Source organism: Phacochoerus africanus, chromosome 9, assembly GCF_016906955.1.
Source record: "Phacochoerus africanus isolate WHEZ1 chromosome 9, ROS_Pafr_v1, whole genome shotgun sequence".
NCBI lineage: Eukaryota > Metazoa > Chordata > Mammalia > Artiodactyla > Suidae > Phacochoerus > Phacochoerus africanus.
In genome coordinates this window covers 60,514,817-60,538,837 of record NC_062552.1, presented here as the reverse complement: position 1 = coordinate 60,538,837, position 24,021 = coordinate 60,514,817, and the positions used below count along the sequence as shown (strand labels likewise).

At 53.9% G+C, this 24,021-nt stretch overlaps 1 protein-coding gene and 1 long non-coding RNA gene across 2 annotated transcripts in view; one reads left to right on the top strand and one right to left on the bottom strand.

The window, feature by feature from the left end:
• The window catches only part of LOC125136633 (coiled-coil domain-containing protein 33-like), a 55,547-nt gene that overhangs the window by 8,327 nt on the left and 23,199 nt on the right, over window positions 1-24,021 (top strand). Inside the window, 1 exon segment of the mRNA XM_047797472.1 lies at window positions 15,439-15,602. Within this exon segment, the coding sequence (XP_047653428.1) occupies window positions 15,439-15,602 (164 nt within the window).
• On the bottom strand, window positions 5,997-7,895 carry LOC125135340 (uncharacterized). Its single transcript, XR_007136946.1, has 3 exons — window positions 7,267-7,895; window positions 6,659-6,733; window positions 5,997-6,212 (listed from the first exon to the last, which is right to left on the bottom strand). It is a non-coding gene; the product is annotated as an uncharacterized LOC125135340 (long non-coding RNA).

Genomic DNA, 24,021 nt, shown 5'->3' with positions numbered 1-24,021 from the left:
TTAAGCTCATCCTCTCTTCTCCCTCACTCACATCCTTGGAAAGTGGATGTGCCCTCAACAGATACTCGGGTACACAGACGCATTCACAGATGTGCAGACGCGGAAGGACACACCCATGTTGGATATATGTAAAGCCACCACCTCCCCACATCACAACAGTGGATTTACACCAGCACATTGTTGAACAGACATGGGGTACACACCTTCCCCTACACGTACCCACAGCTCCTTGGGACCTTCTGGCTTTGTCCCTGTACAGACCCCCAATGTGCAGCTTCTACCAGAGGAGAAGGAGGCTTTGCGGACATGGCATGTGTGATATATGAGGTGCAATCAAAACGCCGTGTGAAACCAGTCTTTAATAACTTGTCTTTAATAAAACAGCAGATGAGGGAGGACAGCAGGGAAAGAAAGCTAACAGGACCCAGTTGGCCTAACCTGGCCCTGGTAAGGGGTTGGCCTGTCAAGAGTCAGCTGAGACATCCCACTCTGGATCCTGGGCTAGTTCTGCAGAGGTCCTGGCCTCAGGAGCAGCTGCAACCAACAGGATGGATGGAGGATGAGTCAGAGATATTCTTTCTCCACCTGGATCTGAAGCCTACCCTTGGGTCCAGTGCTCCAGCCTCTCTTGGCCCACAGTGACCATGTCCATCCATCCATTCATCCACTCCCCCAGCAATAAAGAAGGTACCTGTATCTCCCAGCCCTTGGGGAGCTGCCAGGCTAGGTGGGGAGAGGAAATAGGAGGAGTTGAAAGACAGAGACATAAGCTCACTGTGACAGCAGCTGGCACTTGGGGAAGAAGTTATGGGTACAGGCTGGGTGGTCATCAAGGACTCAGTCTGCTGTAGGAAAGGACTCTGTTTTGCAGTTGCATAAGAGCTGTATGTCTTTGGGCATATCAGTTACCTCCCTGGGTCTCAAGTTCCTCATCTGTACAATGGACAAAGCAGTGCCCACTGGCAGGGAGGTTGTGAGACTCAGATGAGGACAAGGGTGGGAAATTGCTTGTTTCATTAAAACCCACCTCACAGGAGTTCCCATTGAGGCTCAGCGGAAATGAACCTGAGTAGCATCCATGAGGATGCAGATTCCATCTCTGGCCTCTCTCATTGGGTTAAGGATCCAGCATTGCCATGACCTGTGGTGTAGGTCACAGGCACCGCTTTGATCTGACATTGCCATGGCTGTGGCGTAGCTCTGATTTGGCGGCTACAGCTCTGATTCAACCCTAGCCTGGGAATCTCCATATGCCGCAGGTGCAACCCTAGAAAGACAAAACAAAACAAAAACCCACCTCACAGATGTCAGGGGGATATCTGCCTCAAAAAATGGGGGGGTTCCAGTAGGGATTAAGAAGAGTGGTTTTCAAGGGGAAAAGACAGGGAGAACAAATTCTGGGGGCCAGAATGTGGAGTTGGGGGAAGGGACAGCAAGCAGGGAGAAGGGATGAAGTGGAGAGCGCATGTTTGTGGGGTGGGGAGTTGCATGGTATGCTGAGGGCATGGAAGGTTGGGGCCAGCTCCAGGGCTCTGACCCCTCTGCTATCCTGTTTGCCCAGGCTGCTTGCAGCCAGGCTAGCAAAGGGGAAGCTGCAAAACCCATTAGAGCCTTGCATGAATATTGGGAGGTGGGCAGGTGATCATGTCCCTCTGCTGGAGTAAGAAACTGAGCCCTCGGGAATTAAGTGGCTCACTCAAGGCTTCCCAGTGACTCACTAGCAGAGCCAGGCTAGAACCCAGGTCTCCACCATATATTTTTGCTTTTTTCTGTTACCATAATCAGCAAAGAGGTGGGAATGACTTGCAGTGTTCTTTCCCAGGGAGACTCATACTTCCATGGGCTTTCCAGGCAGCATGACAGGATCATGGACAAGCACTTGGGTGAACAGATTTCTTTCTTGTAGCTGCATATCACACCAAGTCCAGCCAAGACAGAGTATTCAGTGTTATCTGACCCCAACAGCGAGGGCTCATTGTCCTGGGTGGTTTGGGAACAGACTGGGGAGGGGGTTGGTGCTCTCAGTGACTCAGGGTTCCCATGCAAAACCCCTGGCCCACTGGAGTTAGCTGATGACACTTAGAAAAAAGTGTTGTGTAAATAGCCCCAGCACACAATTAAGCCCTTACCCACCCTATGTGAGGAGCAAGAGTGAGGATGCTGTGGATAAACAGACTTTGGACTCAGGCATGAATTCAGATCCCTGCTCTGCCTTGTACTAAGTGTTCCTGATAAAGTCACTTTACTTCTCTGACCCTCCGTTTTCTTCTCTGTACTATGGGGATAATGATGCCTAGCAAGTTAAATAATATGCTAGCCTGACTGCAGTCCTGGCACCCTTCCTGGAGGAGAGGGAATTCCAAATAGATTCCAGTTCCGATACAGACAGACTGGAAGGATTCAGCCTTGGAGGCAGGAGTGGGACACACATCTGCACCCCTGCTATCCCTGCAGGAGGAGCGTCCATTCTTCCACATAAGAAGTGTTTGTTAGGCCCCAATTCTCCTCCAGGCCTGGCCTCTCAGAGCTCCCAGGGAGACAAGACACTACAGTGAGACCCCTGCTGACCTAGATGTGGGAGGGGAAAGCAGCTGGGCCTCCCCTGGATCAAAGGATGAAAGCTCTCCTTTAAATCCCTGCTCTGCCACCTTCTAGATATGGGACTTAACTTCTCCATGCCCCTCTCTCTTCATCCATAAAATGGGAGTAATGACAGTAGTTCTTTGACAGAATTGTCAGATTGAACATTTAGTAAATTTAAAGAATATGGAGTTTCCCTCGTGGCTCAGCGGAAACCAATCTGACTAGCATCTGTGAGGACACAGGTTTGATACCTGGCCTTGCTCATTGGGTTAAAGATCCGGCATTGCTGTAGGCTGAGGTGTAGGTCGCAGATGCAGCTCAGATCTGGTGTTGATGGGGCTGTGGTGTAGACTGGCAGCTACAGCTCTGATTCGACCCCTGGCCTGGGAACCTCCATATGCCACAGGTGCAGCCCACCCAAAAAAAGACAAAAAAAAGGAATATACTAAATGCTCATAAAATATAAGTTATGACTACTATGTTGTGTGAATGGAAGCTTGCCAGATAGACGAGGGTTGGAGGGCTGCATTCTCAGCAAAGGGAACAGCCCAGGCAAAGGCCCAGAGGCTTGAGAGGGCGTGGTTTCTTTGGGGAACTCAAGGGGGTAAAGGGTGGTAAGGTTGCAGGGAAGTGAAGGGAGGGGCCTTGGGGGCACATGCGGGAGGGAGAGAACCCAGTCTGCCCCACCCTACCCCGCAGCAGGAAGCCTGCCCTTGAATTGCTATTGGGAGGTGATGGGGGGCCTCCGGTGGGCTCTGGGGGGGCAGGGATATTATTTTAATCTTCCTCTTAAAGCGTAATTGCTTTTTGTCGGTGGGAGTTCCGGGAGACGTCTCCCCACAAGATTGCTTTCCAGGCTCCTCTCCTCCAGGAGTCAGGCGGGCCAGGCCAGCTCCGCACTGCATTAATATGCTGCAAATGCGATTTCATGGCCGCAAATGAGATTAGGGCCAGAGGCTCTGCTCTTGGGTAGAGACAGTACGCAGTGTGGGCAAGGGGCCTGGCGCTGAGCTGGAAATCTGAGAGGTGGCAATCAAGGGTCCTAGCAGATGAAGCCTGAATAAGCAGTTTCTTGTAACTGGAGCTCCTTGGACCTGCTGGCTCATTCCAGCTTGGACTCTGGAAGAGGGGGGCTATTTGGGGACCAGGCATCACTATCCCAAGCTGAAGTGGTGGCATCTGGGGAATTAATACGGCAGAGGAATGTGTCTGATGCTAAGGTTGTCCCTCCCTCGCTCAGGGAGCACCCCCCTGGCACCGGCCCTGTGCCAGGCAACAACTTGGGCCTTGGGGATGAGGTCTCACCAGACCCAATCTCTGCCCTCAGAGGAGACAGACCCTCTCCTAGGGAATTCAGTAGGAGAGGGTCTGTCTCCTCTGAGACAGGGGGAATCCCAGGGGCTGTGGCTCTGATGCCTTTGGGTTGGGGTGGGGGCAGTGGGGGAAGGTCTCAGGGAAGATTTCTGGAGGTTGTTGCTTTGCGTCTTAAAGAAGCACCATGGTTATTTAGGCTGCTATGAGAAGGACAGTCCAGAGAGCACATGGCAAGGCCAAAAGTCTGGGGAGACCAGAGTCCATTCAGGGGAGCATGGGTGTGAGGCAGGGGTCGGCTGTGATGAGGCTGGAGGGGCTGGAGGGAGCAGACTATGAGGCCTGCAGGGGTCTCATAAGAGTCAGCATCTCTTCTGAGAGCAGTGCTACTGAGGTGTTCATGGAAGCAGAGAAGGAACTTGTGCACATTTGTAGGTTGAAAGAGTTGGGGTGAGGGAACTGGTTGAGCCTACTGCATCCCCCCCCCACCCCCGGCCTCTCTGCCACGAGCGGACCCCTGCTCCACCTTGGCAGGGTCCCCCTCTTCTGCCCCTCTTGATGGAAAAGAACGGCAGGTGGCCTTCTCTGCTTACCCCTTTATTCAGTCCCTTGTTAACGAGTTACTGATTTCTCAAAAGAAAAATGCCCAAAAGCCACGTTGCATCTTCAGTGAAGTGATTTGTGGCATGGTGATGGGACTTGGGCTGCCCTGAATGAGACCTCTGGTTACCAAATGCTGAGAGATCTCCTTCAATGCAGGATCAATAAATGCACCTGCTGAACTAAGGGACAGGGTGGCAGCCAGCAGGGAGAGCAGCACACCCATAACAGTCACCCCAAGTCTCCTGTTGGAGAACTGGGGCCACAGGGGCCCTGGATTGACACAAACTGGCATAAACCCAGGGAAAGCTTGTACCCGGGCACCTGCCATATGTGGGACACCCATCTTCTCACCTGGTCCTCACCGCACCCCTACAAGGTGGATTATCTTCTCTGCTTTGTGGTTGAGGAATTGAGGCCCAAGGGGGTCAAAGGACTTGCGTAAAATGCTTGCTGTGGAGCATGGAGGAGCTAGAGTTAAAGCCGCACCTGGCAGATTCCAAGCCGGTTGGTGGTATTTTTTGCTGCCCAGTGTAGTAGTGCTGGGTCAGGCTGGTCAGTCTTGAAGGACAAAAACAAGGCACAGTGACAGGGTTGGAACTATCAAGTCCGCCATGACAAAATATGGAGGCGCATGCCTTAAGTCCAGCAGCCATTGACTAAGCTGACCCAGGTCACCTCTGCACAGTAAGGCACCAGAAAGTCAGAAGGGCAGCCCCCCAACACCTCTGGGATCTGCCATGGTCCGCTTAGCCTGCAGGCAGGCTCCATTGAAGGGACTCAGCTGGAACTGGGAGCAAGCCCAGGCATAGCCCCAGGGTGCAGGGACCCTGCCAGACAACCTTGCCACCCATTTGTGCTGATAGGTATCCTCTGGACACCCTGGCTTCTGCCCTGGCTTGTGCCCAGCTGAGACCCCCAGCTTGCCCTTCCTCTCTCTCCTTTGACTCTCGTGTCTGTGGGTGGCATTGTCACAGAGTATATCTCTGGCCCCATTCGAAAGGCCAGATGTTGTCATCTCTGAACTGTACCTTTTTCATGTCATCCCAGTTTGAGGATGAAGGATGGAGAGATGTGACCCATTTCCCTGGGAGAGGAGGAGAAAGCAATACGCTTTCGTGATTGTGATGGTAGGCTTTGGAGCCAGCAGACCCACATTCACATCCCAACTCTGCTGCTTTGAAGTTGGACAAGTCCCTTCATTTCTCAGAGCGTCTGTTTCCTCTTCTTAAAAATGGAGTAACAGGAGTTCCTGTGGTGTCACAGAGGAAACGAATCTGACTAGGAACCATGAGGTTGTGGGTTTGATCCCTGGCCTTGCTCAGCGGGTTAAGGATCCAGCGTTGCTGTGAGCTGTGGTGTAGGTTGCAGACATGGCTCAGATCCCATGTTGCTGTGGCTCTGGAGTAGGCCGGCGGCTACGGTTCCAATTAGACCCCTAGCCTGGGAACCTCCATATGCTGCAGGAGCAGCCCTAAAAAAAGGACAAAGACAAAAAAAAATGGAGTAACAGCAATAACTCTTGGGGCTGTGAAAATGAGGATAAAAAGAGGCAGTGAGGTAAACTCTGGGCACAGCACCTGGCGTAGTAACTGCCCACTCGGTCTTCTCAGGATGTGAAGACGTGGTAGTGGTGAGGGTGCCAGCAATACCAGGATATCAGACCAGTGTTCAGGCCCACCGAGAGGGGCTCACACAGCAGGTGCATCAGTCAGGACCTTGTAGGGAAAAGAACACATGCAAATTCAATCCTTTGAGGGGAGGTTAATAGAGGGACTGTTTGCAAAATTGAGGGCGAAGTTTAGGAAGAACAAGAGGGATGTGTAGTCCCCTGGGGACTAGTAAGTGAGAGGAGCCTTCACTGCCCCTTAGACCCTAACAGGCAAGAGGGGGAATGATGACCTGGAGGGGCGGCTGTGTGAAGAGTGCTGCCTGCCAGGCAGGGTACCCGTGGGGAGAGGGACCAGCCAATCCAGAGAACCAGCTGGGAGGGAGCTTCCTCTCTCCCTGCTGGCCCTCCCAGCCTAACCGGAACCCAGGGACAGCCTCCAGGCACAGCTCAGGAAAGAGGAGAAAGAGAATGGATCTGCAGTACAAATGGGAGACCCCCAGCAGCACAGGTGACAGGAGAGGAGACTCAGCTGTACTCTCCAGCCACACTCACCTGCTCTCCTATTTGAACTCTCTCAAAGGAAGCAGGCAGCCTTGTCCTTGGGCTGCTTCCTTGGTGTCGGAGAGGCTGAGGGTGAGAAGGAGGGAAGGCTGGAGAGGCAGGACCACAGAGAGAGGGCTCCTGGGTGCCCCCAGCAGAGAGAGCTCTGGTTGCAGTGACTTAAGCTCAAACTCAGCCTAGTGCCTTAAGGGGTGGGGTGTGAACTGGCCCCCAGGGGTCCCAATGGCAGCCCTCATTGAAGCACAAGGCAGAGCCAGTCCCCACTCAGCCACCCTCAAATCTCTCTGCAGAAACTTCCAGGTTGAGCCTTAGCTCATGCGAGGTCAGAGAAGCCCCCAATGGTCCTGACCTCACAGGCTGTGGATTCACTATTGAATTCATTGGTCCTCCTCGAGTCTGCCATCCTTCAGCCAAAATGTGAGCACCTGCTGTATACACTGCTGGGGCTGAGGGGAAGTGGCATTTGGAGGGTAGAGACCCTCTAAGGGAACTGCCTTGGCTGACAATTGACCTCAGGGAACTGCCTTGGCAGGGCATTGACCTCAGGTTTATTTCCTATCGGGAGTGAACTTAGCAGCACAGACACAGGCAAGTGTTACCGTGGAAAGAGGACTGTTCGGAGCAGACAAAGAGGGAGGCTTCCCAGATGAAGGGTCTTGAGCTGGACCTGAGGATAAATTGGATTTAGATAGGAGGGGAGGAGAGATTTCTAGCGAGGGGGCTGCCTGGAGAGAGGTGGCTGTGGGAATGGAGCTGGAAGCTGGGAACAGAGTGTGTCTGGGAAAGAGGAGAGAGGGGCTGGATTTTCTGGGGTGAGGGTGAAGGCTCAGGCACTGGGTGGAGTTGTGCATGCTGTGACCTGCAGGCATTTTTCACTTCTCTGGCCCATTGCTTCTGGGGAGAACCTGCCAAGTCCAAGGTTGTTTAGCGAGGAAGAGAGCAAGCATTTGGGGGAGCACTGAACTGAATATCAGCACTACGTGCTTTACCTGCATTGCTTCATTCAGCCCTCAGAGCTGCCTGGATTTCCCCACTGTATAAAGATGGGAACCAAAGCTCAGAGAGGGTTAGCATTTGAACCAAGATCACACAGCTATCAACTGTCATTTGCTACAAAAACCATACCAAGTTTCCCACCGCATCTATCCCTTTCCTTCCCCAGAAGCCCAATCCAGTTGCCCAAAAGAAATGGAGAGACGAATCCGACTAGGAACCATGAGGTTGCAGGTTTGATCCCTGACCTTGCTCAGTGGGTTAACAATCCGTCATTGCCGTGAGCTGTGGTGTAGGTCACAGACGCGGCTCGGATCCCGCGTTGCTGTGGCTCTGGCATAGGCTGGCAGCTACAGCTCCGATTAGCCCCCTAGCCTGGGAACCTCCATATGCCATGGGAGCAGCTCAAGAAATGGCAAAAAGGCAAAGAAAAAAAAATCTTATAAAAAAAAAAAAGAAATGGAGAGAAGGTGATGGGAGGGGGGTAGTGGTGGTGAAAGAATGGGGGAGGTGGAGGATAGACTCTTCCTGCCACCCAGCCGGCCCATCCCAAAGCCATGGGAGGAAGCAGGACCCCTCTTTCCTCAAGAGCCCACCCCAGATCCAAAGCAGCCACTCTGGGCTTCCTAACGGCTGTGCTTAACCCCTGCCCCCACTAAATGATGCAGCTCCAAGTGTTCTCTCTTGGGAGGCAGGAGGTGGGTAGGGTTACCTATTAGCAGTGAGATCAATCATTACCTGCTTTTCCTCACAGTGGCATCTCCCTGAGTCATCAAAGCTTGGGGCTGACTCTCAGGCAGGGGAGCAGAAGGTCTTCTGGCCATTCAGGAAGCAGGTTCATTTCTCTGGGCTGGGGAGGCAGAGCTCCTCTTACCGAGAAAGGGGAATGAGGCAGGTAGAACCACTGGTGGGAGAGGAGTGGGAGGTTCATAGTGTTAAATAGGAAAGCCGTATCCAGTCCCCAGGCTGCTGGCTGTCTCACTGCTGTTCTGGGATGGGAAGGTTAGTGTAGCGAAGGAGTGAATGTCCCAGGGGTTCTTGGTCCAGGGAGCTGGGCAGTCAGGTTCTTGGTCCAGGGAGGTGGTGGGAATGCTCTCCTTCCAGAGGCTGCTGAGTGTGCAGGGTGCAGGGCTCACTAGTGCTCTGGAGCCAGACGGCTTGGAGCCAGGGCCCAGTTGCATCATCTTCCTCCCAGGCAGGAAGGCAGTAGGGGCTGCAGCAGCAGAAAGCTCAGATGCCCAGAGCCCAGGGGGGCACTGGAAGGAGCTGCAGGACAGGGCAGGGGCCACACTGAGGCAGGCAAGGCAGTGAGGGTTCAGAATTTAAGGAGGTGTGGTGGCAGAAACATTCACATAGCCCTAAGAGCCTGTGCTTCCTTAATGTGTGCTCCCTAATTGCCCTGCTGGCCTCTTCCAGCCCTGCTGCAGGGCCTTGGACTGAGCCGCAAATGTCCCCTGTATGCGGTGGAGTAGTGCTGGTCCCCTCCTCCCACCACAACTTGCTCCCAAAGAGACTGAGAGGAAGAGGGAAGCATTCTAAGGAGACTGGGGAACCATCCACTGAGACCCTTTCCACACCTGCTAGATTGTGACCGTGTTGGCCCAGGCCTGAGAGGGGAGAAAACTGGGAGTGGGACTCACAGCTTCCATCCCCAACCATCTGGGTGACCTCGGCTGGTGACCTTTCTGTTCTAATCAAAGGTGAATCCTCAGCTTTTCTGTCTTTAAACTGGGGAGAAGCACTCTCTCTGCCTCTCTCTCTCTCTGGAGTGGGGTGGGAGGTAGGCTAGGAGGTCTCCACAAAGCAGTATGCTCCTGCTCCTGCTGCCAGGGTACACCTGCTCTTGGCCCCCACACCAAGGAAAATGGGATGAACCTTCAGTATAGAGCTTAAATCAGCTGGCAGAAGAATGAGACAGGCCACAGGGGTCTTTACCAGTGCTCCCCATCCCACCTTCTCTAGCCCAGGATTCCTGATCATCCTTGGAGGTCAGTTCAGACCTCACCTCCCCATGGAGCAGATCCCAACCCCAGCCAAGGGCCAGTCATACCTCATTCTGCCATCTCACCATGCATAAAAGCACTTAGAACTGTGCCTGGCATGTGGTAAGTGCTCAATAAAAATAAAAAGAAAAAATTTTTGTCTTGGTAATGATTTCTGTGGATCTCAGAATTAGGTTGATCATCATCTTTGGGCCATACCCTAAAAACCATTGTTGACCCAAACATGGCCCTTGTTAGTTATTTATCATTTATTCTCAAGAATATAATGAACACCCACTAACTGACCACCCCATCTAAGAGACAACGTTACAATAACACATCTATTCCCCATTCTGTCTCCCGTCTTCCCACCCACCCTCCAAGAGGAAACCATTCTCCTGAACTTTATGTTTATTATTATTAAACAAACAAAAGACTGTGGTATTCTATAGAGGCAGGATGGCTGCAGATTCATTAACAGAAATAGTTGTTTGAGGAACAAGTTGCGATTTCCTTGCAGGCAACATCTGAGTCTCCTCCTTTCCTGCGTGTGGTCAGCATGTGGCTGAGCACAGGGGAATCTTGGTTGATGGGCTGTTAGGCGTGCCACCAGCAGGAAGGGCGATGACTGAATGGCAGAAAGCAGGAGGACACAGCTCCAGAAATAAGGGAAATGGCTTCTGATTCCCCCCATCTGCACCTGACAGAAGTCTCTGTGACTTATACCCTGCCCTATGATGTCACACAACGTTGCCCAGGTGACCCAGCTGGGTGGGAAAGCTCACTGCTTTTCCAGGTCTGGGCAGAAAGAGGACCACTCCCATTGGGTACCAAGAGCCAGTTGCCCAGTTGTTGACCCCTGCCCTGCTGGCCATGGCCCAGAGCCCCTGGGACACCTCCATTTTCATAATGTCTCCCTGCTGAGAAGCTCCAGACCCCTGCCCCACCCTCCTCTTTCCCCTGCCCAGGCCCCAGAGCCCTGTCTGGCACCCCAGAGACCACACTGACGCTCCATACTGTTTGCCACCCCCAAAGACTCCAAGGCATCCAGGCCAGCTGTCTGGGCAGGATTGATCACCCACCAATACCAGGTACTGGTCCCCAAGATTGTTAAACAAGGCCAAACACCCCTGCCCCCAAGAAGATGAGACGGAAAAAGAAAAAGGTGAGGCCTGGGGGCATGGACCAAACACCTGCATTAACTCATCTGTCCTTCAAAGTCCGTTGTTTTGTTGCTCCTCAGTCATGACTGGAGAGCCTTTCTCTGGGCCTCAATTTTCACAGCTGTGAAATGGGGAAGGAGGTGGGTTCTGTGGCTCTTCCAGGTGAGGTGAGGTGTCCTACACTCCTGGAATACATGGATCTGAAATGCAGTGTGTTTGCAGGTGAATCAGCTCAACCTGGTGATTTCAGCCATTATAGAAGTTGGTGTGGATTTTAATGTAATCAAATCTATCATTCCTTTTCTTGACAATTTTTGCTTTTGTGTGCTTTTGAAAATCCTTTCCTGCCACAGACATCACAACTATTGTTAGTACCATTTGCTAGTACTGTTGACGCAGGTTATGAGCCTAAGCGTGTATCCACTGGGACCCAAAGAAAGCACGTCACATCCAAAGAACAGCTGGTGAGAGCAGAGCAGAGACAGCAGAAAGTGGGGGCAGATGGACCCTGGTTTTCCAGCTCTGTCCCTGCGAACTAAGCTGTGTGCTTTGGTGCAAGGACTTCCTAGTCTCTAAGCCTGTTTCCTCACCTATAAAAGGACCTCACCATGACTATCGTAACTCCCAGGCAAGAGAAGGAACATGAGGGACCATTTTTAATTCAAAGCCCTTGTGATACAGCTGGTGACACAGAGGCCTCTGGAGTGAATCAGCCCAAATGAACGATCGGGGCAGCCAGACCCCCTTCTTCCCAGCCCAGTGCCCCCTTCTCTGGCCTCTGGCAGAGGCTCTCCAGCTGGCATGGCTCTTAGATCCAGGGACATTCTGGAGGGTAGGACTGGGCTTCCTTGCTTCTCATGGCCTCCCAGATTGCTAGGGCGGAGGAGTGGCCAGGGAAGGATGGAAGAGTCTGTCTCCTGCACCTCTCTCCCCACCAGAGCCAATTTGAGTTCCTGTCCAATAGACCATTAACTCCTTCCTTGCTGGTGCAGTCTTCCTACCCCCACCATGTCCCCTCCCCCCTGCCTGGGTGATGGGCAGTCACAGGTCTCTCAGGATATCTGCTGGCTAATCCTGGCTTATTGAGGGCAAGGCAGACTAGAGAGACATTGGAATCAGCTGCTCCTGAGCCTGCCCACGTGCTGGGCCCCAGTGGAGCAGCTGAGAGGGTTGGGCTTTGGGGTCAGGCGGGCTTGGGTTCTCACAACCCTGTCCTGCCAGGACTGGCTGAGTGGCCTTGGGCAGCAGTAAGCCAGCCAAACCTCTGCCTGAAAATACTGTCCACTGCTTTATGCACCCTAGCAGTGCTGGGTGAGTTAACAGGGCATAAGCCAATGGCGTATCCAGCTCCACTTCTGGTCAGAAGTGTGTTCAGAGCAAGTGAATTGCCTCCTTAGGGTTCATCTCGTTCCCACAGATGAGTTTATAGGAACTTAGACTTGGTTTCATCATCAGCCATGGTTTACTCCCCCATATGTAGGCTAGCAAGTACATTTTCCATTCCCTGGTAAAGTCTCCACCACAGGCCTGGGAAGGGCAGGGGTTGGGGGTGGGGTGCAGTATTGTTTCTGATGTAGGCACATGTCTGAGGAAAGCTTGCAGATTCCCTTCCAGACATAGGCAGGAAAGAGGGGAAGGCAGAAAGGTTGGCCCATTGTCCCCCACCCCCCTCCAGGCCTCCTCCTTGGTCCCAGACCTTCCTGGCCCTGAGCCCAGCCTGCCCAGTGGGCACGTGCCTACCGGCCGCACCAGGAGGTACCAGCTGGGCAGCTGGCCTCATGCCCCAGAGTGAAGCACGAGCAGTTCTTGCCAAGCCCCCTGCAAACTTTATTTCCTGTAAGGCTGTCCCAGAGGGGAGGCATAGAGCATGTGGAGGACAGAGAGTATGTAGAGGAGGTACCACTCCCGACTTGGTCTGTAAAATGCCTTGTTGGACTTGAGGCTGCCGGGGAGTCAGTGAGCCTTCGGACAACCGCTGTACTGCCATCCCTTCACTTCTAGGGCCCCAGGGAGCTCACGAGGGCTTGGGACTACTATCTTCGGGAGTTCCTGGGAATCCAGGAGTGGGAGAGACATAGTCACCTCTCCTGACCTTGCTGCAGGAATCTTAGGTCAGCTCTTGGGAAGACTGAGTTACAGACCATTCCAGACAGTCCCACTGACCATGTGGGAACATTAAGGCTCAGATCTCCCAGATCGTTGGGGGCACAACTGGAGAGAAACCTAAGGCTCTTGACCCCTAGGCTGCTGGTCTTGCTCCTGTTTCACCAAACCAGAAGATGGAACCTTCTGGGGAATGAGTGGGTTATGGGGTGTGCAGTGAGGATGGAGCGCTGGGAAGGCAGCTGCTCTGATTTGTGTGGGTGGAAGTGGCTCTTCTTCCCCTTTCCCCTTCCCCCTGGCAGGGGCTCCTCCCTCCCGCTCCTCCCGCATGGCCTGGAATGGAGGAGGGGGGGACCTCAACACTTCTGCAGAAGGTGGTGGCTCCTGTGGGGTCCTGGGTTGGGGGAGGGGCTCCTTAGTCCAGGGGAAGGGAAGGAGAGTCTCTGTAGGGCTAGTCCTTCTGGGGTTGGGAGGAGGGTGATGTTCTCACCTCCCATCTAGTCATCTTGTTAGGCAAGGACCACAGCCTGTACCAGGAAGGCATTTCTGATAAAGAGTCAGATGTGAGGCAGTGAGGGAAGCAGCCACAGTGACGAACATGTAGGGAAGAACCATCCAGGCAGAAGGGACAGCCAGGGCAAGGGCTGGGAGGCAAAAGCCAGCCTGGTGGGTGGGAGAAACCACTAGAAGGTCAGCGTGGTTGGAGCGAGTGGGCAAGGGATAAGACAAGTCAGTTTCCTAGGCTGGAGGGTCCTCGCAGGCCGCAGCGAAGCTCTGAGTGAAACAGGGAGCTACTGCAGGATGTTGAGCAGAGAGGTGATGTGATCTGATTAAAATCTGTAGAGCAACCCTCTGGCTGTTCTGTGAGATGAGGGAGGGCCAGAACAGAAATAAGAGAGCAATGAGGAGGCAAGTGCAAGAATCCTGTGTCTTAGTCCCAACTGGAGATGTTGAGAAGGGGTTGGATTCTAGACCTGGTTTGAAGGTGGGGCTGGCAGGACATGCTGACGGATTGAAGTAGCACAGGAACTGCATGCAACAGCCATGAAAAGCCCTTCCCTTTCCCTCTGCCTGGAGGCTTCCCGGCATCAGGAGCTACTGTGCCAGGACCCCCAGGCTCAAAGGGGAACAGTGTATGGGGAACCTGGGCCCTCGCACAGGAAGCACGGTGGGTTTCAGACAGGCTGGCCCAAGCATTCATCATCCTGTTGAGGAAAATGATTCAGAGCACAACTGGCTTTGGGTCCCACCATAGTGAGAGGCAGAGCTGGTTTAAACTCAGCCCTCCCAACATTCGGTCCTTATCAGGACAGAGCCAGGGGACCCAACCTGTTGAGGCTGCCATGAGAACAAAGCCTGCCCAGGACCAGACCCTCACTCTTCTCTGGGCCTCTGGCTCACCTTGTTCTCCATGGTCTCTGTGGACTCTTCCCACCCCTGCCAGCGCCTGCCCTGGAATGCAGAATCTCTCAGACCAAGCTTCTCTTGGGTCAGCCCCCAGTGCTCCCTCCAGGGCTGCACCCCCAACCTGAGGAGGCCCACTGCTCCCCTCCTAGGGCCAGGAGGACACCTCCGTGGCCTCTCACATCAGCTGGTGCTGATTAATCAATGGAAGGGACAAAAGGTGGGAGTGGCTTCCTGCCAGATGAGGCTTAAAGTCAACTGTGTCAATTCCAGGCACTGGGTGTGAGTGGGAGCCAGCCAGGAAGTGCAGAGGGAGGACAGGACACCCAACCACAGCAGCCCCATGTCCCTAACCCAGCTCTGCCACCCTTCCAGATTCCCCACTGCCTCCTGAGTCAAACTGAGCCTGCCCTGGGCCTCAGGAGGCTCCCTCCCCTTCTCACTTTGCTGCCTCTGCTCAAGGTTCTGCTTTCCGGCTTGTGACTCCACAAGCTGCTGCGCCATTGAGCCCCTGCACATGCGTCTGCTTGGGACAGCCTGCCTAAGAGGCCCCTGTGCGGGCACCTCTCCTCCTTCCTGGTCTGCAGGGTTTCTTGGATAGAAGATGGATATAGATGAGGCATCTGGGAAAGACACATTCATTCATCTCCATTAATTGCTTTGGGTGACTTCATGGATGTGGATAAGCCTTGTAAACTATAAAGTACTGCGCACAGGAAGGACCTGAGGTGACAAATGGACTGGGGTGAAGTTATAGAAGGCAGCAAAGAGGGCTGATGGCCAGTACTTCCAAAGCAGGCAGATTTAGAAATCACAAGGAAAGGTACCAGCAAAAGCAGAGGCTCAGTGGTGGGACTGGCCTTGAAAGGTGCAGTCCCCTGTCTGGTTCTGGAAGTGATGGGTCCAGGACTGGGGGAGGCAAGAGGGAGACAGAGATGTGGAGTGTGGGAGAAAGGAGAAAGTGGGGGTCAAAGGTGACTGCTCCTATGGTTCCAGATGTGGTGTGGGGATGACAGAGGGAAACAGCCACTTGGAGGGGAGCTGTGATGGGGCTGGAGTTAGAGGGAGGTGGTAAAGGGGGGTGACCACACTGGAAGAGGCCACTCAGCCCTGGCTTTCTCCACAGGTCACTGAGGGCCCAGAGGACCCCCTGAATACCTCCCAGAATGTGGACTCTGTCATCAGCCACTTGGCTCCCCCTAATAAGGAGATCATCACAGTCACTCTCCATGGGGCCACCAACCTACCCACCTGCAAGGATGGCTCTGAGCCGTGGCCCTTTGTGGTAGTGTAAGTAGCTGGCTAAGAGTGGGGGCAGGAGACAATGTCCAGGCTGGGACACAGATGGGTATTTGGAATATGAGCACCCAAAGGTTTGGGCTGGGACTGTAGTACCTGGAGGGGAAGCCAAGTGTGAATCACACAGGGGCTCTGGGCTCTGCAGATGTGAGGCCTGGCCCCCCTCCCTGCTGTGTTGGAAGCTGCACACCAGGGCCGGGAAGGGAGGCAAGAGCCACTCCTTGACCCCACAACCAGCTGACCAGGGTTTGGCCACAAATCTAACTCGAGGGTCAGGGCCCCTGGAGGCAGAGGCCTGGGCTGGGCTCAGTGGGAGGTGATGGTCAAGGGAAGGAGAAGACCTAAGTCTGGCCTCTCCCAGCCTCCGAGTGCCCCATCCTACCGCACCCAGTCCTGGGGTAGGGTCCTCACAACCATCCTCTTAGGCCCTCCCCACTTCTCCAGTCATTTCTATCACAGGGGCTTCCCTAATTCCGATCCTATTATGCACGGCCCCCTCCAACCAGCTGTAGTCAGGGCACACACCTCTCACAGCCTGGTGGCCAAGTGAGGTCCACCACGCCGTGTCCACTGCCCACTTCATGGGCCTCACTGCTCTTGGAAGGGCATCAAGGGGCAACAGTCTCCAGCCAGCAAGCCTTCTATATGGATATTGTACCTGGGCTCAGTCTTGATTATCAAGCCCCCTCCCATGAGCTTGCCATCCCTTAGCCTCTTCTGTAGCCATTGGGAGCCTCCCCACAAGCTACCTACACCTCCCCTTCTCCACCTCTACCAGCAACACTCAGTGCCTGCCTGCAGGCTCTGCCCACACTTCCTCTTGGGGAGTGCCTGCCCCAACATCTGCTGAAACCCCACTTGCAAAGCCTTGCTCTCGAGCCTCCTCCTCCAGGCAGCCACCTGGGTTGAGCGCTCTCTCCTTTGCAACAGTGGCAACATTTGTCTGACATATTTATATAAATAAAGTTATGTATTGCCCCTCTGTCCCCTGAACTGGGGCTGCCTAGGACAGATCCCTTGTCTCCCTTTTCGTTTCCCCAACAATGTGCCCAGTATAGGCCTGAGCACAGACTTAGGGATCAAAGAGCCAGGCAAATACCCAGGTTACTATGACAACAAATCCATCCCCCACACACACACCCACACAGAGAAAGGAGGATAGATGGTGTGTCAGAGCCCAACAGGTGAAACACTTGCCTGTCTCAAAAGCCCCACTTCCACTGCCCAGCTCCTCAGCCTTCCCCTCCCTCAACTCCATTTCCGTGGTGAGGAAGGACAGGTGGCAGAGAGCAGGCTTGGCAGGGAGCGGCCTTCTCCCCTCACTGCCTTCTCCCCTCAGCTATTTCCATAAACCAATTATCGCTGATCATCTCAAGAGATTGAGGCCCTGCCTATCTCCAATCCAGTCCTGACGGCAGGGCGGGGAGTTGGGTGGCCCCTGGCTCCTCGACAGGCACCTCGACCTGTGCCATCACCCTGTTGCCATGGGAACGCGCAGTGGGAGCCAAGCCGTTGAGCCTGGGTGAGGGGTGGAGAGGGGGTGGGGAGCACATCACTGCACCCATCTCCACCCAGGGAGGGGGCAGGGAGCAGGGCCTGGGCGATCCTGAAGCCAGCGTTCCAGGGCTCCAGGCAGCTGAGCTGCCACCAGCCCTGGGAGGTGCTAATGAGATGCAAATGAAAGCAGAAGGGAGGGCTTCTGAGAAAGAAGGCCCAGCTGTCAGGATCTGAAAGGGGCTTTCAGTGCAACCCCCCAGCCCCAGGCAGGAACCCCAGAGGGAGGATGGAGACCCTCAGAAGCCCTAAACCTGGAAAGAATATGTTACTTGCACCCCATGTCTGATTCCAAATTCACAGCAACAAAACATGCAATAGGCATAAGCAAGTCCACTAAAGTTTTCATTTTTCTCACAATGGATATTTTAATGCTTAAAATATATATTATATATTTAATATATATTAAATAATATTAAATCTTAAGTAACATATATATATATACATAATTTCATATTCTTCCAAAATAGTGTCTCCCATCTTTTTGTTGCCTGTGTTTTGGTGCCCTCAAGGCAGTCTCCTGGTTTTGTTTCCTACTCTCTGCCATCCTGTATTGTCTCCCTTCCAACTAGGCATGGGATCCTGGAGATTCCTCTCTCTGCCTAGTTCCACTTCCCTCCTCTCTGGATTGTTGCCTCCCCAGCAGTTGGGCAGGGGGGAGAGGGGATGGGGGTTGAAGCACAGGCCTGAGAGTGCCCTGAAGCCATTCAATCACTCATTGCATTAGCAGGGAGCAGAAGAGGGTTCAGGTTCAAAGATGAGGCCTCTCTAGTTTGGGGTCTAGCCATTTCCCTTCACCCTGCAGGCTCTAGCCTTAAGCAAATCTAATAATAGGGTGTGTGCTCCAGTGGCATCTATGCCAGACCAATAGGTCCACTTGGCTCATTTTGTGGTTGGTTCTGTCTCTTTCCATCTGAGCCATTGACTTGCTTCCAGTCTGACCCCACTTCTCCACTGAAAGCCCTTCTCTAAATTCACCAGTGATCGCCATGCCTAGCTCCCCATCCAGTAGGTATCTCATCTGGGCAAGAGCCCCTCAGGACCACTCATTCTGTTGGAAGCCCTTTCTTTTCTTGGCTTCCAAGATGCTCTGCTCTTATTTTCTTCAACGTGTACCACTTTATCTCTTCTACCTGGCGTTAAATGTTGGCCTGTCCCAGGTTTCAACACTAGGTCTCTCCTATTCTCTGTACTCTCTCTTTGCATGAGCTCATCCCTATTGCGGCATCAGTAACCACATTCTTTTGCCCTCATCCAGTTCCTTGCCAAATCGTGTTGATTCTTCTCCTATCTCGAATTTGGCTGCTTTTCTCTGCAAGCTCCACCACCTTAGGTTACTGTACTTTTCTTCTTGTGGTACATCTAATATTGCCCCTCTTCAGATCCCCTCTAAAGGCAGGTTATCATTCGATACTCTGGTGCCATAGTACCAAAGGAACCCATGCTTTGAACCCTCCAATGGCTTCAAATTACTCCCAGGGTAAAGAGCAAAGGGTTCTTAACCCACTGGGCCACACTGGGAACTCCTATTTTTTATTTCCATACTCACAGCATGTGGAAGTTTCCAGGCCAGGGATCAAATCTGTGCCAACATGGTTGGGTTTTTGTCAGCCCAAGATGCTTGGGTTTTTGTCAGCCCCTCCAGCTCCCCAGCAACCTGACCTCCCACCTCCCTCTCTCTGCTCCAGCCACACCTAACGAACTAACACCTCTCAATTCTCTAAGCGGACCCTCTTTCTCCTACTCCAGACTTTTGCACTCTCCCTGCCCCAGAACATTCTCTCTTCCCTTCCTCTATTTTGATCTTAGCTCAGTCATCACCTCCTCAAGGAAGCCCACCCTGACCTCCAGATCAGGCCACATTCTCCCCTAGTACATGCCTCCCAGGGACTATGTACTTCTCTAGGGTTGCAGCTGCAGTTTCACGAGTTTTATGTGCTTGTATGTGATTCTTGGCTTATGCTTCATCAGTGCCTCCCCACACTGTGTCCCACTAGTTCCCTGAGCAACCACAGGGTCTGTTTCCTTCACCATTCTATCCCTGCATTCAACACAGTCTCTGAAACATAGGAAGCTCTCAATAAATTGTTGTTGAATGAATGAGTGAATGAATCCAGTCCTGTTTCAAGCATACTCTGTGACTTTGGGAAAGTTACTTTACCGCTCAATGCCCAAATGCCTCTCCTGGGTACCTACCCAAAAAGCTGTAGAGAAGGTGGAGCCAGACAGTGGGAGGTGCTGGCAGCTTTAAAGCATGACATGGGGTGGGGGGCATATCCTTAGTAGCAGTCACAGTGGGCACATGAGACCTAGCAGAAGAAATCTGCCGGGCAGTGGAGAGAAGCTGAAATACAATCAGAAAACCCAGAGTCTGGCCCACAGCCCCGATTCCCTGTGTGACCTCAGGCCAGTCCCTGCCCCTCTCTGAGTCTTGGCCTTCCCTTGGCCAGGTTGTAAGCCTTGTCCTCCATGCTATTCCAAGCTTGCCAAGCTGGTTTATGCTCTGGCCTGGGAAACAGTCAGTAAGTGCCCCAGTTGTACCAGCCAGCAGATTCTGTGTCCAGGTCTCCTGGGCCTGTGGCCAGGCCCACGGTCTCCCATGACTGGTATGGGCCGGGATCAAGGCTCTGGAGCCTGAGCAGTGTCCAGCCACTGCCTCCCACCTTGGCACAGAGAGACCTGCCAGTCAGAGCACAGCAGGGACCAGGAAGGCAGTGGCCCTGACAGGTGGGGAGTACCCCAGCAGGCAGAGCGTGGGGAAAGGGCCAGCCAGGAGACAGCCTATGGGGTTCTGACCCTTGGCCAAAGGCTCCGTGGCTGAGCTGCCATTTGGCAGCCGCTTCTCTGACCACCTGCTGCACAGAGCTAACAAGCAGAGACAGAGCCCACACTGGAACGGGAAGGGCAGCTTCCTCTGTGCACATTGGCCTCATTTTACACATGAGGTTTCTGAGGCTCAGAGCATTTCTGTGGCTTGCCTAAAGTCGCAGAACTAATGGGTACCGAGGCCAGGATCCGAGATTGCCAAATCCGAAAGCTCTTTCCACTTCCCTCTCTACCTTGATCTTCATGTCACCATTGTCCTTGGAAGTTGGTATCAGGGTCCTCACCCAGATTTGCAGAGAAGATCTGCTGACCAGTCTGAAGACCCCTCCTGGGACCTGACTGCTCACACCTTCCCCTGTTGGTGGGTGGGCCTTGGCCAAGGGCCCCCAGAAGGCAGGAATTTGGGTGAAGTGGGTGGAGGCCCCACATGACTTACAGGTGACCTTTGACAGCAGCCAAAGGTTTGGACTCAACAAAAATAATACTCACAGCAACAGTGGTCATGGGACAGCACCGGGAGTAAAGTGGCTCCTGTTTGCTGAGGAGGTCCCATGCTGAGCTCACTTGGAGCTCAGTTCGCCACCCACGTGGTCTCTAATAGAGCCCTGGGAGGCAGTTGCATTCGCCCATGTGATAGCCAAGGAGGCCAAGGCCCCGGGCAGTGAAGGGACTTGACGAAGATCACAGTGCTGACCAGTGGGAGTGGAGCAGATGAAGATGACCGTCCCCATCTGGCCACTGACCCCTTGCTCTGACAGAGGTGTCCTGCCTTCTTGAAGCCCTTCTTTCTCTGTTTCCAGGACACCCTGTTCTGATTCCCCCTTCTTTCTCTGCCCACTCCTCTGTGGGGTCTTTTCTCCTTGTACCCTGTGACTGCCCATGCGCCCTGCTCAGTCCTCAACTCTCCGTCCTCGACTCTCCCCTGCAGCTCTGCTCTCCTGGGAGGTCTCCCTCACCCCAGGAAACCCCTTCCACCCCTATCCTGAAGCCTCCAGAGTGTCTGGATGCAGGTCAAGCCTTTCGCCTAAGCTCCAGCCCTATGGACCCACTGGTCGATGTCCCCTCTACCCCAGAGTCAGCCTTCCCCAAACTGGCCTTCTCATCCCCTCCTCTTCTGTGGCTGTCCATCCACCTGGAAACCTGTGAGTTAAGGGAGCCATTATCGGGAGGAGCTGAACTTAGAGGATGAGCCCACACAGTCAGTAGGCAGTGGGGCCAGGACTCAAACCCACATCCTGTGAGCCTGAGCGCTCATGTGGTCTCTCTGGCCTGGGAATACTGAGGGGTTTTAACCCTGTGGCCTCCCCTGACTACTCCCACAAAGGTGGGGACAGAGGGGCAGCTGTCCCTGAGTGAGGAGAAGGGCTGGTAGTCCTGACCCTCTTCGTCCCCCATCTCTCACTTTCTGACTTCCCAGGCAGCTCCAGGGCTTGTGGGGAGTGCTAGGTGTATGCGGAAGTGTTTTGTGCGTGTTGGAAAAGCAGGGCCTAGGGGGTGAGACCGTGAGACCATGACTACAGCTGGGGTCCATCAGGATGGTCAGGATGGAAGTCAGGAGAAGCAGACCCAGGATCTAGCCACAGGGCCTCAGGCTGGGACAGAGGCCAGGATCCAAGGGTCTCAAGACCCCAAGTTCCCAGAACCTCAAGGGGGCCCAGGCCCCACAGTTGGGCTCTGCTTCTCTCCTTTTGAGGACACACTTTTAGGCTAGAACTTGGAATCTGAACCCTTGTCCCAGCCCAAGAGCTGCTTCCAGGATAGTACTAATGAGCTGCCACAGTTTAAAGTAGGGCCCCAGCAGTCTGGGCTGGGGGCTGGTCCAACAGAGCTGGAGAGGATCCTCTGTCTCCACATGATTTTCCAAGGGTCTCTCACCCTTTCCTTCACTCAACAAACACTTGCTGGGTCCCACTGTGCACAGACTGGGAGCTGGGAACAGCTGCAGCAGTGACAAGACCGGCCCCTGTCCTTCAGGGGCTCACAGTCTGTCGGGGGCCGGGGTGAGTAAGTAGATAACTGTTCACTCACTTGTCCTGTGCCCACAGTCTCCCCAGGCAGAAGGTAGCCGAGCAGTCTCAGGGCCCCAGCATTTGGGTGCCAGGACCCCTCAGGGAGGCTGTCCCTTGGGAAGGGGGCAGGAAGCAGGGCTGTGTTGCAGGTCATTCTTCCGAGGTTGAGAAGTTCACCTGCATGTCTGCCCACATTCCTCCTGCTCTAAGGCTGCGTCCATGAGAAAGGGGGTCCTCAAAAGAGGGGATGTTCAAGTGACCCATCAAGAAGGATTCCAAGTCATGGCAGATCCCCCAGCATTGTCTCACCCATGGCTGTCCCTTGCCCAGGGGACTGTCATTCTGTCCCCTAGGGCCATGGTATTGACTGACAGCTGGACCCTCTCTCCTCTGCCTAAGAAGATGGCTCCCAGGGCTTCTTCCCAAGCTAGGCCACAGGGTGGGCCACAGCTGGACATTCCAAAGGCTGGCAGATGGCACAGGTGGGGACCCTCCTTGGCCCTGCACCATCTCCTGTCTCAACAGAGAAGAAAGGGCTCTATGGAAAACAAGGCCATTCTCCCCAGGAAAGGATAGAGGATGTGACAGTCCCTGACAGACTGGGGCTTGCGTCTGGCTTTGGAACTGTTGCAAAACTCTGTGGGTTGTGGTTTTCCCCGGGCCATATGGAAAGACTACCCCTGCCCTGCTGCCTCCCTGAGCTGCCAGGGGGAGGGGAGCCTGTTGACCATAAGGGGCTCCCCTGAGAAGAGCAGGGCTATTTCGGATGAAGTGTGGGTGGGGATGTGGGGAACAGCACTCTCGTTTCACAGGAAGATTTTTCCCTTTGCCAGAACGCTCATCTCAGATTTCCTTGGAAGGTGCCATTTCTGATTTCCAGAGCAGTCCCCGCTCCTTACAGGAAAGTGCAAGGGAAGGAGCAGGCCCTTGTGGATGCAGAGAGGGCTGGCCTCCAGCTGACATCCCCCTTATAGCCTCCATTCTTGAAATTGAGACCCACCTGTAGTGGTGTAGCACCATCAACAATTAGTGATGGTTCATTAGAGTCCAATTAATAAATGGAACCCAGGAGGAGAGCCCATCACTCTGCCGAGAATAACAGCCCCACTCACGCCTTAAGTGGCAGCCTCCCAAGAGCTCAAAACCCACAAGGACCAGATGCACTGGGGGCTGGAGGAGAGGCAAGCATGGAGTGGGGGGGCGTCATGGATAGGCTGTTGTCTGGTGAGGTGGGAGAGGCGAGAGAAGGAAGCTTCAGACTAGACACTCCTTGCCTCAGCTCTCTCAGCTCCTCCTATATGGAGGCTTTGGTGCTGTCTTCTTGCCCAGCTATTCCAGGGGAGCTTGGTCAAGGCCAGAGGTATGAGGGCCAGGGTTATGAGAGCCAGGGCTTCCCCCGCACACACACACCTGCCTGTCTGGCCTCAGAGGGCAATGCCTGTGGGTGTGGGGAGAAGAGGGCTGGAGAGGAAATGAGGTCAGGGAGGACCACAAGCCTCACCTTCCTCTCTGACTATTCCAAGCCATGCTCTCAACCTATTGATCCTGGATAGGCCAGGCGGCCCTTCCCCAGACCTACCCATGAGCTCACGGCTCCTCAGACTCTCAGGCTGTATTCTCAGATGGGGAAGGTCCTCCTTTTAATCTGTTCAAGCCCTGGTTTCTCCAGGAATAATTCCCTCCCTCATCCAGCCCAGTCACGGTCAGAAACACAAGAATTCAGCCTTTGACCCACCCGTTCAAATGACCATCTCTTGCATCCTGTTCCTGTTGCATAAAGCTGAGCATCTGGGCCAGGAGGAGGTCGTGAGGTCTTTCTTTGCCTTCCAGGGATGGAATTAGGCCTGTGGCCTGGGAGTCTGTTGCCTCTTGGGCTTCTGGAGCATAGAGGCTGGCCTTTGTGGCTCAGGGGCCACATGGAGGGTACAGGTATAGGGGAATGAGGCCTAGTCATGACACAGCAGCATCTGGCCGGCAGGAATCTTAATCTCAACCTGTTTTCCCTCCTCCCTCTAAGTTTC